The sequence below is a fragment of the Vidua chalybeata genome, chromosome 6 (genome assembly GCF_026979565.1).
Source record: "Vidua chalybeata isolate OUT-0048 chromosome 6, bVidCha1 merged haplotype, whole genome shotgun sequence".
Classification (NCBI taxonomy): Eukaryota; Metazoa; Chordata; class Aves; order Passeriformes; family Viduidae; genus Vidua; species Vidua chalybeata.
This window is the reverse complement of record NC_071535.1, coordinates 7,882,993-7,901,593: the sequence shown is the minus strand read 5'-3', so window position 1 is coordinate 7,901,593 and position 18,601 is coordinate 7,882,993. Positions and strand designations below refer to the sequence as shown.

General features: G+C 38.4%; 1 protein-coding gene across 3 annotated transcripts in view; it reads right to left on the bottom strand.

The window, feature by feature from the left end:
• NUDT14 (nudix hydrolase 14) overlaps positions 1–18,601 on the bottom strand; it is a 58,966-nt gene that overhangs the window by 9,120 nt on the left and 31,245 nt on the right. For all 3 annotated transcript variants that reach the window (XM_053946499.1, XM_053946501.1, XM_053946502.1), the window contains 2 exons: positions 8,388–8,452; positions 3,404–3,641 (listed from right to left, as the gene is read on the bottom strand). In XM_053946499.1, coding sequence (XP_053802474.1) covers positions 3,404–3,641; positions 8,388–8,452 — 303 coding nt within the window. The remainder of the gene's footprint in view (positions 1–3,403; positions 3,642–8,387; positions 8,453–18,601) is intronic.

Sequence of the window (18,601 nt, the reverse complement as noted above, 5' to 3'; positions counted from 1 at the left end):
CTTTCCTGATTCCTCATTGACTCCACAGCTCCTCTGTGGATCATTCAAGGTAATTAAATGTGAGATCTGCTTAATTCACTGTATGACTTCTATGTGATGAGTATTAAGTCACTGGAGCTTCGACAGAGCTTAAGAAGGGGTCCAGTGGGTTACCTGCATGTGTATGAATTACCTGTGGCAGTACTGGGGTCACACTTTCCAGGTTAGCTGAGAAGCAATTAAAAAAAAGTCCCCCAAAACCACTGCTACAGGCCCTGATAATAAATAAGGAAAATCCCTGCTATCTTCAGATTACCTCTAACCTATACAGTTATAGAACACAGAACAGAGCAGAGTTAAATACAATCTAAATACTTTCCTCATTTCCTTACAGAGAATTCTTCTCTACTACAGTGAATGTACTTTCCCCAGGTCCATTTAGTTCTCAGCCTATGATTTTCTCTGCATTCATCTCTTCCTCTTTTTCCACTCCAGGTTTTCATATTCAATTTTTCCCCATAGTCTAAGTTCTCCCTGTGGATTGTCCATGCTCCATCTTTCTTAATCCATTAGGCATGGAAATGTACTGACCTCCCTAGCCAAAACCATTTCTCCCTTTACATTTGATGTGTCTTTGGCTCTTCATGCCCTTCTGTCAGGTCTAACTTAAATCCTGCTTTTATTTCAGTCAGGCACTTTCCTTCTGATGACCATGATTCCAGCAAGGGGTGTCATTAGGAATACAACTCCCTGCTTTCAGATCAAAAGCTCTGATGACACAGAATATGGACAGGAGCTGAATGACAATGCAGAATCATGGAATATTCTGAGTTGGAAGGGACCCACAAGGATCATCAGGTTCAAATCCTAGTTTTGAGACAGGGGAGGCATCGTGGAAGATAAATTACATCAGTAATGTAATGCCTCTGCAAAAAAGGCAAACAACAAACTGCAGTGTATAAAGAATGATCTGTGAGACTAGGGGAGATAATGCTTCCACTCTATCCAGGAAAGCCCCCACTAAAGCACTGTGCTTCACTTTGGGCACTAAATTTTTAAGAAATATGCAGACCAGATGGAGAGAAGGCAGAGGACAGCAGAAGGAATGATCAGATATCTAGAAAATATGATCTGAAAATAAAGACTTAATCAACTAAAATAGTTTTGCACAGGCAAAAATAAAATAAAGGGAACATGCTTTAACAAGGAGGTGGAAGGAGCAGAAGTACTTCAAGTCCACTGGGGACAGAGTAGTAAGTGTCAGTGTTGAAGTAAAGAAAGGGAAATTTAGGCAAGACATGAAGGAAAAGTTGGTTGTAGTGCAGACAGATAAGACACTTCAGACAGAATGCCAAAACCCTCCAAGAGAGGCCACGGAATGATCAGATTTGAGAGAAAGCACAGATGCACATTTGTCACAACTGGTGCCAATCCAGCTGAGGCTGATCTTTGGAAGAGGAGCCATCTAGAGAGAGCCCCCCAAAACTCTGACCTGAGGCACTGGATCAATAAATAATGCAGAGCAGCTATTACACAGATTGCTGGGATGGGAGATAAGAGTAGAAGTGCAGGATGCATTGCAACTGTAGTGGCATGCATATGCATTAATGCAATGCTTTATGCCTGTGCTTTGTATTGACAGTCACAGCATGAAACAGCAGCATAAACCACTTGGAAAAACCTGCTACATTTAGAAAAAGCCCAGGAATTCTTATATGTACTGTAGTCATTACAGAAAAAATGTCCTTAGGAGACCATAAATGAACAGATTACTTCCTGTCTTTGCATCAAATCCTTAAGGATCAGAAAGATATGCCAATCCTTGGCTGGAGGAAAACAGGACTCTCCTAATAGGAGTACCAAAATATATGGAATAAAATCCTAATAATAGAGCATGGGAAAGCACACAAAAAAAACCCTGTGAAATATCATCTTTGAGGCGTCAACCTTTCATACTAATTTAAAAATGTAAAAATTATACAGGCCCTTCTGACTTCAGCATGGATCTCCATGGGCAGAAAGCTGTGTCCACATGGACAATGGAGGATTACGAGCTCTTTGCAAAGGTCTCAACAAAGAAAACCCCAATTGTATACACCCTTCACAAGTCAGTGCAATTAAAAAAAAAAATGCAACTGAATGAACAACCACCTGTAACATACAAAGACATTTATCAACATCAAAACACAGAGAGTTTTACGTAGATATAAATCATTAATATTGAGTCAAACTTCTGCACTAAATCTACAACCTTCTACAGGAATTGTATTGTACTTTTCCTCTTTTGCATTTGTATGCACACACATACGTACACATACATATGTATACATCTGCATGCAGCAGCCTGTCAGTGTCACCCAACCTATGAAATTCTATAGACAGCTTTTGCTCATAAATCTGGAAGACACTTTTTCTTTCAGTAGAACAAACCCTTAATCTGATTTCAATGAGTTGTAAAAGACAGCTCCTGTGATTCACCCCCTCCCCTCTACAGAAGCACTGCTTGTTAATCCAGCAGGAAATAACATTTGCCAGGATTGACAGCTGTGGATTTGTATTCAATTCCCAAATTAAAAACCAATGACAGTGCCTAGTTCAATGGAGATGTCAAGTAAAATAAAGAAAGTAAAAAACCTGCTGCTTTCTCTGTAAAATACAAACATACATACATTTTGGATAACAATACTAAAAGCAGTGAATGAGATAGAATAGGATTAAAGCTGTGTGCAAAGTTTCTCTTGAGGGTTTTTTTTCACCAACAACCCACACTTTGTATTTTTCCACTTACATATTAATTTTTCCCTTTACTCCTAATGAATGTTTTAAATCATGTTAAAAACTATTTCAATAACTATTTATAACCCTGCAAAAGTACAATGTAATAATTTTGACAGTCAAATCCACAAAATCTTCATATATAACAGTAAATACTATCCAATTCAAAGAAGCTTTAATTACAGACCAAATATTATGAAGAGATCTAATGCCACAGGTTCTCATGCTTCTGCAAAATCATGTTTAATCAGAGAGCATCTTGAGCAGTTTCTACTGTTAATCTGAATAATAAGAATCAGAGATGGAGAACACCCAGGATAGTAAAGATGGGCTGTTTTCTAGTGCTGTACCAAACTCTGAAGAGCCCAATGCAACTTTTTCCTGTTCTAACAGTCTTTGGAATAAATCACAATAGCATGACTCTTCCTGGGAATTCAATCCCATAATTATTATATTGATTGTATATTTCTAATTCCTTACATTTCTGTAAATACTCTTCTCACTTGCTAAAAATTACACCTTTCTTGTGCCTTCAGATGTCCATGTTCCTCCAACACTCTGTTTAGACAAGGCAAGAGGGAACATTCAGGCCACTTCAGCAATCTGCGAAACAACAAAATGCTAAGTGTTGTAACTTGCTGCTCTTTACCTGTAAGAAGTGATCCTCCTGAGGTCTGCAATGGAAACACGATAGCCACACTCTTCCAAGACTTCCTCACAGGCAATTTCTTCTAAAGAAAGGCCTGGCTTGTCCACAATGCCAGCACAGAGTTCGTAGGTCACTCCAACCACAGCAGGTAAGGGATTCTCCAGGGAAGTGAAGCTCTGCTTGTCCTGATTCTCAAAGGCTTGAGGATGATGCCTTTCTATTTCACACATGTAAACAGCTTAAAAAAAAAAACCCAAAAGACAAAAGGAAACAAAGGGCAATATATTAGTCTCTTCATATTAAATATAAAAAAGGGTGGTAGACAAATTTCGCCTGGAAATTAACAACCATGAGAGTACTTGAGAGTAACAAGGAATTCAGCTGTGTTATCTGTTAAAATAATGACACACCAAACTGGAATTTTAAAGAACAAAGGTTCTCTTGCCATGTCTGTAAAATTATTCTTTAAACTCTTATTTGTACTTACATCATCTGAAATTAATTCATGCACACCTTAAAATAAATAAGAATGGAAAAAGGAAGCTAGTTCATCCAAGAAATCTAAGTGCCAGAAGCACCATACAGCTCCCATTGGTTGGGCAATGCAGATATTGGGATTTAATTTAAACTATGCAGTTATCTTGCAGGAAAGTTGGGTTGCACATAAAGTACCATGTGCACAATGATGAGTCTTTCAGCCTGTCAACTCAGCTGTTATTTAGAAAGGGTATGAAAAGCATGTATGTTTTTTGAAAAAAAAAAAACCTCTTTTGAACATAGAGTTCCTTGCACAGATTCCTGTGTGGAGTCTGAAAAAGACTTCTTGAACTAATCTACAAACAGCTGCCATTGTAATGCACCCCTAAAGAAAGTGCAAATGTCAGATTTTAGTCCTTATTTAAGCAAAACCTCTCACTGATGTCAAAAGAAATTTTGCCTGAGTGAGAACTGCAGGACTGGATGTCAACACACAAAGAATCCCTACTGACAGACAACTTCAGATCATTGTAACTTTAATATACAGGCATAATTCTACTTGTTTTTTCCTTGAAATTTCCTTATGTCTATCCCCTTGCTTTTCATGAAAGGTTTCCAAGAGAGTGTTATAAACCACCCTGAATAAAACTGTTTTAAACTTTGAACCTATTTTTATTCCATTAAAATATTTTACATACATACTTCACATACATGTACCATGGTTTTCAGATTCATTTCTCTTTTATTTCCCATTCTAAATCTTGCAGAATGGATAAATAACAACTCAGATTTAATGGGCAACTTTTTGTCCTTCCAGATACTGTAGCTTGGTATTTCTTAAAAAAAGTTCTCTGGAGAAATGTTGTTGCATAACAGTGAAGTACCACAGTGACTCCTTAAGCACTTGGTCTCTGAGGCAGAGTCTACACCCCAGCAATTTGTGCTTGGGCTCCTTCTGCAGTGCTCATTTTGACACCTCAGAAGTGTAGAATAGCAAGATCTGCACTTGAAAGGGAGATGTCCAGATCAGTCCAATATCCAAAATCTAATCTTTCTCCAGAAGTTAAAACTTTCAAAGATGCTAGTTTTAGGTATATCCAGGTCTTTGAGATTCAAACAGGTACGGATCGGAGTTTCCATTTCTTACTTGAAAGACGTGAGTTAGAGCTCATTTTTTTTTTTTTTTAAGCACAGCATGAAGCCAGAAAAAAAATATTCCCTGCCAGCTCTAGGGGACAGCTCCTTGAAGGGTGTCTATTGTCATTATTCCAAAAACTTCTAAAAGCTAGGAAAATTATCATAAATGACAACCACATCCAAGATTTCTCTGAGACAAGCCAAATCCTCTGAAAGTTTTATTTCTTTTTTAGTACTGACAAACCCATATAAGATAATTAAAAAAAGGAACAGCACATACATCCCATTAAAGGCTTTGGACATTAAACCAGGATGCAGGTAAGAGTGTGGGATACAGACATATGAAGCTGTGACTTAAAACTGTTAAAAGTCTTCTGTATCCCTGAAACTCATCCTGTCATTCCATCAGGCATCTGCCATTCTCCTTCTCCCTCAGCACAACTGGGCCCCACGGAGATCAACATCTACATTCCCAGAAGGACCTAATTCAGCAGTCCTCTTCAGAGCAAAGTCCTGTGATATGGCCACACTTCAAGCCCAGGAACAGTTTTTCTCTGTAGATAAGGAAGAAAAGAAGCAGTACTAGCCACTTCTGTAAGAGCCCAAATATTAGTGCATTAACCAAGGAGTTTAATTATGAATTTAATATCATGTGGCTTGCAAAAGTTTAAACTCAACTCTCACAGATAAACAAAGCCAAGGAAGCCAAGCTGCCTTCTAAAGACAGGGAGCAGAGAATCTCCCATAACTCTCTTGAAAGTGCAAAACTGACTGCACAAGTGATGCACTGGATGATGAAGAACTGGATGGAAAAGCAGTGTGTGACCTACTGACTAAGGCACATTCTTCAGAGGGAAATCTGTGACCCTCCTCTTCCTCACCAGAGGTTGTCATCTTACTGCAAATCCACAGAGGTTGGAAAGCAGAATCCAGAAGCCCCAGCACAGTCATCCACCCACTTGTCCCATGTCCACTGTTCCCTTGTCTTCTGATGCCTCCTCGGCCAGGAATTGCCCCTGCACCATTGCTGGGCAGTCTCCTCCATTGCCAGATGGACACGGCCACGAGCGGCAGCACGGTGAGGAACCAACCTGTGCCAGGGCAGCTTCTGGCTGCACATCAGGAAGAATGACAACAGAAAGGGCTGTCAGGCTTTGGAAAAGGCTTCCCAAGGAAGTGATGAAATCCACATCTGTACTAATTACCCTGGAGGCACTCAGCTCTAAGGAAGTTTCCACCCAGAGTGGAAACTCCAGTAGAATTGATGTTCTCACCTTCCTTTCTGTAATGTGGGACAAAGTATAGATGGTTCAACCAAACAGAACAAATAAGGTAACTGCTGTTTTTAAAAGTAGCCTTTGTAGGACACATACAGGGACTTGTTTGCTGTCCCTAAACAGAAGAAAACAACAGTACAGACTAAGGAGCCAGTGGGGTTTGGCTGTCTGGGAAGGTGCTGGCTCATCTCTAAATGTCTGACTGCACTGGAGTTTCGTACCTCCTGAAATGGAACACGGCTTATGATTCAAATCTTTGATACTGCCCATTTTAAGTCTGTGGAAAAACAAACATCACAATCCATTTAAAGGTCATTATACTTACAGTTAATAAGCCAGAGTACATTTTCATGGGTCTCAACCCTAGCAACATATTATTTTATTATATTTGAAAATGTGTGGTAAATTGCCTACCAAAATAAGCATGGACCAATACCTTTGAAAATTAGTCATGGGTGAGGTACATATACAGAGATACATGCTTATATTTCTTCTCTCTGCTCCTCCCAAATGTGTGATTTCATGATCATTCAAGATGATCTAATCCTAGAGCACACTGTTTGCCTCGCTGGTTGTGTGCTTCTGCCACCCTCAAGTCAGCATGAACTCCTTCAGCTCCCTGCTCCTCAAAACCTCCTGTCTGCAGCCATTCTGCTGTGGCTGCATAAGGGCTGCTGCTGCCAAACAGAATGGGAGGCATGAGTGCCTTTACAAGCAGCACAGACATCAGTGGGAAAAGCCGCTCCTGCCAGCACAGCCTAGGGAAAGGTGAGCACACCTGGCACCTGCACATGTGCAGGGGACGTGCCTGCAGAGCTGTTCCCTCACAGCAACGAGTGGTCGCCTTCCTGGTGGGACCCTGGTGGGATCTGGTGAGGAGAAAAGCCTCAGCCTTTGTCTTGGCTTTGTGGACCAGGCACCAGGGCAGACAATAACCATGGAATGGAGATATAATTATAAATATAAGGATGTGAGTAATGGCAGGGCATTGTTGTGATCACTGAAGTGCTGTGGGGTATCTGACTGACCATTGTGCCTAGGACCAGGTGTCTGAGCAGCTACAGCCTCTGGAATTGTTTAACTCCAGTCTTTTGAGGCTGATTTGACACTTTCATAGAGATAATGCAATGATGTGTTGCTGCTCAGTGCATATATATACATGTGTGTATATATATGTGTATGCACAGATATGAAGGCTTCTCCCTAAGATAGCTCAAAGAGAGCAAGAGCTATGGGAGCCATTTATTTGCTGGCAAATAAAAGACAGTGGATTAGTGATGAACAAATAACCAAACACTTTATACAAGTCAATTAGCACTTGATGAGAAGGATGCACTCTCAATGTAACACTGCTGCACAGCACTGGAGAGGCTGTAATCACTGTCAGGAAGAAAGGGCAGTGTGACACTACCCTAGAAAGTTTTCTATAAAGTCTACCATGAGCAGTCTTGAAATGGTCTCTTAGCAACAGTCAGTGAAATACCCTGTCATTTCTTTTCATTAACATGCAGCGAATACGCATTTAGTTTTTAACTTCCAGGAAGTAAATATTGCTTTGAGTTAAAATAACTGATACAAAAACTCTGAAGAAAATGTATATAAACCTAAATTCATAATAACTGGTAAAATGAAGTTGTCCACATACTGATGAAAAAGCATACAGTCCTGAATCTCCCTCATTTCAAATTCCCAACTATATAATGGACAATAAGACACTAGAAATAAAAAGAATATTTAAGATAAAACAAAACAAAACAGAAAATACTGTGCTTCTGTACAAGTAGGTCAAGAAGGAACTTCAAATTAAAGCAATTTCTTGCATGATCATTGTAGAGCTGTTTGTAATTCCATCCAAAAAAGGACAAGAACCAGCCCCAGAGCAGAATGTAAGACTACCCTGATCATTCGTTTCATCTGTAATGGAAATTTGCCTGGTTAGAAATTCTGACTGACTGAAAAGGATGGGCTATCATACAAAGAAACAGAATATAGAACAAAGATTTTATCACCACAGATGCACCAACTTTTAACTGCTAAACCCTTAAAAGCTTGCTTCACTAAAGAGCAAAAGTAAATGTTAAAGAGAGGATTACCTGGGCGGAACTGCTTCACCACAACAAAGCACTGCCGAGAAGTATTAAAGATCAGGATTGACACACTGAGGAGGAAGATAAAAAACACCAAAAGATCAATGCTTTATGAAGGATTAATGCAGAACTATTAAACTTAAATCTTGTGAATTTAATTTCAACTACATAAATACATGTAAGATTTATTACTAAAGCCTCAACACAGCAAGGTCCTTGTCCAAAAAATCCATCTAGAGGGATAGATAAAGGATCATGTTCCCAAAGCCCATAACAATTTTGCTCAAAATTGAGTCCCTTTTGTCTCCTGGCGTGCAAAATAAGCACCAATCAATTCCTTCTTCCTAACAAGAACAAGACCACCACCCCCTCTTCCAGTCTAAGAACACTGGTACTAACTGGCAAAAAATCCTTACAAATAAAAACATATTTCCCCCTTATATCAGTCTCAAATTAGGATAGTCAAAACCTCAGGCACAGTCTAGTTTCATTCAGAGCCAGTGATTTCCATAAAAGCACAGAGCATCTCCTATGTGCAGATACTTGCTGAGCTCAGGTTTCAAACCAGACACCATCCAAGTCCAATTTTGTACAAACTTAATCCAGTAGCTTCACCTGCCACATTCAGTGGTTCTTTGGCTGCTTGCAGTAAGTGTCATGGGGACACCTGATGGGCTGAGTATTTGGACATGCTCTGGATGTGTAGAGTACTGATGCTCTCTGCTTGCCTAACACACTATCAGGTTTTACCAGTTTAAGAAAATGCAGCAAAAGTTTTTCTCCTTAGTTGGTAGCCCACTGCCACCTGAAAAAACAAGTGTGTATTTTGCTCATTACTATGGCAGCATTCTCTCATTTGTTCTGCCTCACTGTATGCCATTGAGACGTTAATTCATTATTCTATGAATTCTACAATGGATATGACTCACAATGGCATATTTGCAGGGTTGAGTCAAACTTTCAACTTTCCTTGTAAAAGAGCTGTATATTTATTTTCACTATTTGATTTAATAATGAAGTCCCAAGCTGCCAAAGAAAATGCTATCTGATGATTATTAAAAACAATATTAATGTTTATTATAATAGTACATAAAAGCCAAACAGAATGGAGAAGTCCAGATGTTAGTATTTATATTCATGCTTGCTATTCTCAAAGACCTGTACTGCATATTGATGGCTTCCTGCCCCAGGAGATGCCATTTGCAGACAATTTTAAAGCAAAGGTTTTAGCCTTCAGAGAGGCTGGAGGAGAACACTCTGTTTACTGGCACTAGGGTTCTTTCTGGAATATCTGGGAGTTTGTGTGGGAAGAAATGAAGTTAAACCACAGACCATAATATTTTTAAGGTTACTTAAATATTATTCTTTTATTCTTTGATTTTTTTTTCCTTTTCATGACCATTCCTCTCCCCAAAGCAGTACTGTCTGAGGGCAGACACTGCTCTAAATAAAAGAGGAAAAGGAATTACTGCCACTGAACCTTTGTTGTTTTGTCCACGGGCACTGCCTGAAACTGGAGAGAGCAGCAGCCTAAAGCTGCTGATGAAGAGTGGAAGCTTCCTGAAGCAGATGGTTGCCCTTTACCTTTCTTTACATCCACCACCCCAGGCCCAATCTTTCCTTTGGCTTGCCTTCTTCAGCACGTCTCATTAAATAACTCATACCAACTCATTAAAAATGGCTCAGCTATTAGACATTATTTTTTCCTAGGAGTCAATCACTTGAGATTTTTATGGAACAGATGGGAAAATTAAAAACAATCTGTCAGAATTAAGGAACAAGATCAAATTAGCTGGAAAGGAGTAGCAGCAAGTTATTACAATTGTCTGCTTCTCACACCATCTTGAGATGAGAGGGTACAGAAATGGCACAAATCTGTAGAACTTTCTATTTAATTACTTCTAATTTCTGAGAGCCTGACAAACAACTTTGAACAGAAATGTACATTTTTTAACAAACCACAACACACAAGCTCTAATATTTCCTGTCAGAGTTGGAGAGTCATGGAAAAGAAAGTTCAGAATTACACCTTCTTAGGAGGGGGTAACATTGGGAATGCCATTTGCTGTTTCATTGTTCACAAGAAACAACGTAACATGAAATATTTTCACGGGTCACCAGGTCTGTAACTTCTGAAAACCCACTGAAGGCTGCATTCAGGACAGTTATTTGAGTATTACACAAAGTTAGAGCAAGACAGTTCAACTAAGCTAAGTGGAGGAGCCTCACTCCCATTTTCAGTGGGTTTCCTTATAACGACTCAAAATGTGGGTTTATATGATTAGTCTGGCCTGTAAGGAAAATATTTATCTTCTGGAGTTTTAAACCATCATACAAAGAATTCACTACAAAATCAGCCTGAAATTGCTATTTTTACAGATGATACAGGCTATGAAAAAGAACTACTACAAATCCATTAGTAGGTCCAAATACATCTTTCAGTGGTGCCATACCATCAGGTATTACAGAGGTATTTGATGCTTCAAGGCAATTCCCTTCGAAGTATTACAACCAGGTCTATTTTAGGGTATTGTATACACAGTTTTTAAGTGAGGAGTAAACATACAAAAAATTAAAACAGCCACAAGGACCTTTGTAAGCATCTCCACAATTAAAAGATACAGAAAAGAAATGAAGCCAAAGTTGTACATTTGGGAAAAACACACAGAAGCACTAGAAAAGAAAAAAGCCCAGCCACATTCCCTAAAAGAAGGCAGTAATACTATACAAGAATTTAATCTAAAATGGGTATCAAAGGTACTAATGTAGTAACAGGCTTCTTGTCTCAAATGGGAGCACAAGACCACTTTTTTATTATATTTTACAAAGGAAAGCAATACCCAGATATAAAAGGATCATGATAAATCCCAAGCTTCCATCCATGCCTTAAAACAACCTCTGCACTAAGGAAACGCTGTCTCAGCTCGGACCTGCTAATCTTTACACTTTGTGTGGCAGGTTACTTTTACCATATTCCAGAGGTGTGTATCTTTGCTGGCTATTCCTCCAGCAGCTGACTCTGGGGGAAATCAGAGGTGCAAAAGGAGAGCTCAGGAATGCAAATACCACTGCCCAGTGAAGGAGACTCGGCTCCTCCACACCACATCTGTCGTGGCTGCATTAGGGACTACAGCCAAACAGAAAAAGAATTTATTAAGAGATGACAGGGTGTGTAAAGCGTCTTCCAGGGCTGGTGAAGACCACAGACCTACTTAGCCTTACCCAACCTCATCCTCAACTTCCCACTGCAGTAGCTCTCACTCACTTTATACATAAAATAAATCACTACTCTAATTACAGTAGAAGTTTTCCCCAAATTACAGTTTTCCCCAAAGCAAACTTGCATGTAAACAGCTTACTGTGCAATGATGTATAATATTGTTCTTTCTATAAATAAAGGAATAATTAGAGTAGCTTTAAAATATTTTAAGAAAGATATGTACCTAAAATGTCACATACAGAGTGTTTAACCTGTACTTGAGCTGCTGTTGTACTCAAGTTTGCAGTTGAAGTGTGTCTGGTCTTGGCACCTAACACAATGTTTTCTGAAAGGGATTCCAACTATTCAGCCAAGGCTCTCATGTAGCATTTAACCATTTAAACTTCAAGAAATCCCCAAGTGAAATAGGTATTAGGATTCTCTGATGGATATTTGACTTCCCTAAACTAAGTCAATGTGCAGAAATCAGATAGCTGAGCCAAGGACACTGCAACATAAGAGTGCAGAACCTTAATTCCTCCTCCACCTTTAAGACTCTTAGGAAAAGAGAAAATACCCACCTGAATACAACTTTTACAGCTGAAAACACTGCTGAGAATAGTTTAGAAAATGACTCCATTGTGTGTCATAGAAAACTACTTCCACATTTTTCCTTCCCCCAACATAGTACAGCTCTGTATTTATTGAAATCACAGAAACGGATGCTTTGTGATATTCCAGCTCAGCAGACACTTAGCTAGAAATACTACAACTTCACACTCTCAAACCTGAGAAAGGAAGGTGGTGTTTCATGGAGCAGCACAAGACACACAGCATTTGACCACAGCAGCTGAGGTAGGGGACAGATGAAAACTGACATCCTGTTAAAATGTGCACACACACATATGGACCATGCAAAGTTAATTCTTTTGAAATACATCCCAGCAATTGAGATCAACAAATGAACTCCACCACAGTTTCTTAAATGTGTACTTCTAGGGCTATAGTTAATCCACATGCAACTGCTGACACTTACTAATTGCTTTTCATGAGACAAACTTTCAAAATCCTTTAATAAATACAGATGGATTCAGTCTTTATTCTTAGATGTGGTCTTAATGCTGACTTTACAAATGTGAATTTCTAAACTAAAAAATAATTTTAGAAAATCCCCACAGTACAGCAATAGCAAAGACAAGGACAAGACTCCTGTATTTCCATCAGTGAGCTAAGACTCTCAGGGCTGGAGATGAGAGCTTTTAATGACAATCCTGTACTAATAACTAAAATACTAATACATTAGGTAAGTGATGAGGTAACACAGGCAAAGAAATTGACCTTTCTTAAATCCTTGTAAGAGCAACTCTGGAGCTTGTGTCAAGCATGATGGGTATGTGTGTGACACACACAAATTGTGATCAGAAATGAACAGTGGAAGATAAAGCACCTAAAAAAAGACTGATATTAACTGATATTGAAAACCAGGACTTCTCAGCTATTAACCTCAGCCACTTTCACCTACTGTTAAAGATTAAAAAGTATCTCAAAAATAGTTTAAGGCTCGTAATACTGGTAAGTGCTGCCTAGAAACAATAATCTCAGCTCCATGGGGGAGACTTTAGGAACGAATGATATATGATTTCTAAAAAACCACAACAAACCAACCAAACCAAACTACCAAAACCCCTCCAATACTACTAATACAGCGCCTGCAGTATTTCAGTTACCATTCTCAAAGAAAAAGGAATGGCAGATTCCAAAAGAAGACACAAAAATGGCATGCAGGAATAAAAGCAAGTAAGTGATTTAATCAGCCCCCTTGACTCTCAACAGATATTTGGTTTTAAAAATCCCTTTGATACAATCAGAAGAAAATAATCAAATGTAGTGTGCAACCACAGAGGTATTTAGAGATGCATTCATCTCTGCTGGAGAGCATGTGAATATAAAACATACATTTCATATTTTTGCCCACATAGCTCATAAAGGAGAAAATGTCAAGATTTACAAATCATACTAGACGAAACATTAGTAATAAATAAATAAATAAATAAATCAGAAATCCCATAATTGTTTTAGCTTTAAAGTATAAATTTGTTTTTCTTCTTGAACTTATATGAATTTGGCTTTCTTTGTTCATAGAGGGATGACAAATTGATTATTCATAGTTTTTGATGTCAAGCCTGTAATTCCAGCTAGTCTTTTTAAAATATCGTATTTGAGAAACACCCAAGATCACAAATAAAGTTTGTCCATAAAATGCTAAAGGGTTGGAATGGACTTTAAAGATCCTCTACCCCCAACCCCCTCTGCCATGGGCAGGGACACCTCCCAGGCAACCAGATGTTTAAGGTGTTATCCAACCTGGCTTTAAACACTTCCTGGGCTGGGGCATCCACAACCTCCCTGGGCAACCTGTTCCAGTGCCTCACCACCCTCACAGTAAAACATTTCTTCCTGATATCTAACCTAAACTTTCCCTCTTTGAATCTGTACCTTGTCCTGTCACTACAGTTCCTGACAGAATCTGTCTCTGGCTTCTCTGTGGGCCCCCTTCAGATCCTGCAAGGTGCTGTGAGGTCTCCACACAACCACATTCACATTTGGGAACGTGTCCTCTCCTTGTTTGAACCTAAAATGACTGTGCTTTCAACTTGAAAGCGATAATCAAAAACCACATAAACTTGTTTGAGAGCCAACACTCAAAAGCAATTCTTTGGGAGGAGTCAACCTTTAGGAGGGCCTACTTCATCTTATTTTGAAATTATTTTTGATGTCTGTAAGAAAAAATTGTATGTAGCCCCCGTGCCACTTCTGTATTCAAATTAACCATCAATTTCACAGCTGGACATGTCCTGAAAACTTTTAATGTGGCATCTAAAGTGCTGTCTTCTTCCTTTTATCAGCACAGCACCCAGAACCTTAAGCCAGAGAAAACAGCCCCTTCGTTTTCAGAACAGAGACGTAACAAAGCTGTACCCTTTGATTATTCTTCAGTGCAATTCCTTTAGTTTCCCAGAGCTTTAACTATAATGCAGATAGTCCTGAGATTAAATGTGTGCGCTTGCACAATCTTTACTGGTTCATTTAAGTCTTCCTTCAAAGCATTTTGCATCTTTCAAAGGCCAACACCAATCCAATTGGCTGCTTAAAATGCAGCCTATTACAAAAGCAAAGCTATAAGCTCCTGACAAAAACATTCACCCTTTCATACTAATCACAGATAAAGTGGATTTGGCAATAGATAATTAGAGACATCTAAAAGACTTCTGTATTCGGATGAAATTTGAATGCTTTCTCCAACACAACGTAAATATTTAATACTAAATAAACCCAGAATAAAGAGGTGAGCCATGTATGCTTAAGAAAATAAACGTTACTTTGGAAAAAATCAAAAGGAAGATTGCTTTCAGTAAACTGAACTGCAGCAGGAAGTTGTTCATGACAGCATAAAGCAGGAAGCATATATTTGGTTAATCATCAGACCAGCTTAAAATTAACTAAGAAGTGGTAACAAACCCATATACTTGCACTTTTAAAACACAATTTGTATCTACTTGTAAAGTAGCAATTTGTATTGCCAACCAGAGAATATCATCAGGACAACTTCTTTGGAATAAACAATTCTCTCAGCAACTTATTTTCACACAACAAAGAAAAATTAGAAAGAAAATTCAACTGCAATATAAATGAGACATCAAAGCAGGCTGCTCTCAATAACATTCCTTAAGTGTCATATCTTGGCCAGTGTCCCAGGATACCCTTAGAAATGACACATTGCATCTCAATGGGATTCTTTCAACAAAATATTTTAATAAATAAATTCAGGTTTTATGCTAACGTATTTGATTAAATACAGCTTTATGGGAATTATGTGCAACAGATGTCAGAGCCTGATGGGCTTTTGTTCCAATTCCTAATTATTTGTGAAACTGCCATTTATAAATGCTATCACATAATAAGACCAATAAATAATCCACCCAAAAAGCCTAAGTATGCCTCTATTCCATTCTGAAATGGCAAAAGTCAAAGATTTAAAACACCATCAGGTTTCAAGGACAGCTTACAAAACAAAAAAGTTCAAGTGTTCTGCACTAAGGTACGGGAAACCAGCAACTTTGTTTATTACCTACCAAAATACAAGTATGATGGTAGTTGTTCATATTTTCCTCAATTTTCTAGAATAAGGTTTAAATAATTCCCTCTTTTCCAAGAGAAGTTTTCAGTTAAAATTCTAAAATACAGGCACTCCAACTACAGAACATCTCCTAGCTTGCCTAAGATTATTTTTACCCATCCCAAGTGCAGGCCATGATCATGCTACTGTCTCTAGGCCATGTACAAACTCTTGGCACCCTTTACACAGAACAGATATATTTCAAAATCACCTAAAAGCAGAAGTCACCTTTCTAATTTCACCTGAAATCACCTTTCTAATTTCAGTGATTGTAGGAGAATGAACACATTCATTTATTTTGCATATCATTGGAAACACTAGACTATTAAATCCCTAAACTTGTGAAAAACCCAAGATGCTTCTAATCTGGATACCAGAAACCTGTATTCAGAAATTAATGACTAACCAGCCAAAATTCTTGTGTACCTGCTTAGTTATAAGAATTTTCATGGATTCTATTCTTAAAATTAGGCAATTATTTAACTTCCCAATGAAGCAATGCCCTCTATAAAGATTTTATTGCCATTTTACCCTGTTTCAGTGATAAAGCAGAGAAGAGACTATATGCTATAGGGTGCTTTCATATCATATGCTTAAGAAGATGAAATGAGAATCTGAAAATTTATTACTTCATGTTTCTCTTTGATAACTTTACAGCATCTCATCTCATGTTTCTCTCATTCCTATGCTTTTATTTAAATTGGATCCTAAGGTAACAACATAGTAACTAATTTTAAAAGACAGTAAATACGCCTGCAGAATTCCTGGCACAAAAGCAGAGGATCTGTCAAGCCTTCACTGTAGAAAACCCCCAAAATGAACAACAAAAAACACAGCATTAAGTGCATTTTATTTGCAAATATTGTATGAAAACAAATCGTGTAATTACTTGGGTTGAAGGAAACTAATAGGCTACTATATTTTTTCCTTCTAGTACCAGGAAAATTATCATTATACTGATAGTATCCTTGATAGACAGATATCAAGCCTAGACCTGAGCATTTTCAATGACAGTGATTACAAAACATGCCTTCCTGGATTATCTTATTGCTTTTTGGTAAAACCAGTTTCTTAGTGTTTAATTTTAAAAATACTTTCCCCACCATACATCATTTCTCATTCTGTCATTGATTACTGATGAAATTTAATTATTCTGGCCTGTTCTGTAACTTTCCTTTACATTTTATGATAAGTGGTAATTTCTCTCCTCAATTGTGATATCCTTTGCATGAACATGCCCAGCTCTCATTCCCTTCTCTCAGCTATTACTTCCCTAAACTTTTCATGATTTTTGTTTGTTGAACTACCTCCAGCTGATTTTAAACAGTGCATTATCTTCCACACTATCTTTGAAGATAATCAAGAAAATTCCACATCATTGACACCCCGGAGGAGACATTACAAAGACAGACAAGGTTTACAGAACAACAGCACATCATTGAAAGTGAAAGGCATATGCCACCCAAGAAAAACTTTTTTCTTTTTTTTTTTTACCTGTAATGATGTTTAAAAGCTGTATTTTAAAGCTACTGTGACAATTCTTGCACAAAGGAAGCATCTGAGTTAAATTTCATGGTGTCTTATAATACACCAGGACATAAACCAGAAAAATACATACAGGATTAAGTTTCCATAAAGCCCAAATGATCTGGCATATGAAATAGGAGAAGGAATTTAATCCACTCCTATAATGTGGTCAGGGCACATGACTTCCACCCTGTCTCCATAGCTGCCTGTGCAGCCACTGAGCCAGAATAGCACCGGTGGCTCCTGCAGGCCATGGCCCGGCTCTGGTGACCCATCCCTGGCCGGCTCCCGTGGCCAGGGCCGGGATGCAGCCGCAGCTGCTGGGCTGCATTCCTCAGTGCCCTGGGCAGGACCTCCTGATCTCTGCCCTGGGCCAGGTAACTGCACAGCACACAGCCTCCACACCTGCATCCCCTCCTTCTGAGTTATGCTCATTTCTAACCTGCCTCCAGAACCTCCTCCTGTTTGCCCGCAGGATTGGTACCTGCAGGAGGGAGCAAGCTGAGGTGGAGGTTGCTTTGGATTCCTTCACCCTGTAAACTCACTCCTGATGGAAAACTACACTTTTCAGTTGTCTTTGTAATAGATAAAGTGTAAAGTCGTTTCTTCTGAGGAAGCACATTAGATTAGGAGTTAATTTGTTTGAAATGTGAAACAAATGACTCTCTTTACTTGAAAAAACAAAAAGATAAGTCTTATAAAGTAGGAATATAAGAATAAACTTTCAGCTTTTTTCATTAAGAATTTTTTAAGTCAGGAACTATTGCTGAGTCACTGTGACATGTTTTTGAAGGTAAAAATGCAGCATAAATGGGGTACAATGCACGTAGAGCTGAAAGTTTTTTAGTCCAAATGCTTTTTATTCATCACATGATATTTTCAGAATTGAGAGGAACTCACATAACTATCTTGTACACAATTCAGTCTCCTCAAATTTGTTCTCTTTTAAATGCAGTGAACTTTACAGTGAAATTTTCATACTTTCAAATAGAGAGGTAGACATAATTTTGTTTTGTCAACTAGGAAAAGGTACAGTTGCGTCCCTGTTCTCAAGCGTTATTACTCAAAGCACAGAAGGGAGCACATGACTGTACACTGACCTTCATCTGTTCCCAAATTATGCCTTTTAAAAGCCTTGAATCTGTTTAAGGGGAGCTGCTGAAACCTGAAACGAACGTGGTCTATTGCTTTATAAAGTAGATGAATGTAGAACTTAAGTATTACATTTCAGGCTCTTACTGTACTATATATAGCAAAATTAGGATGAGGGAGAATATAACTGTAACCTGAGTCTGATTTTAGAGAATATTTTTTTGT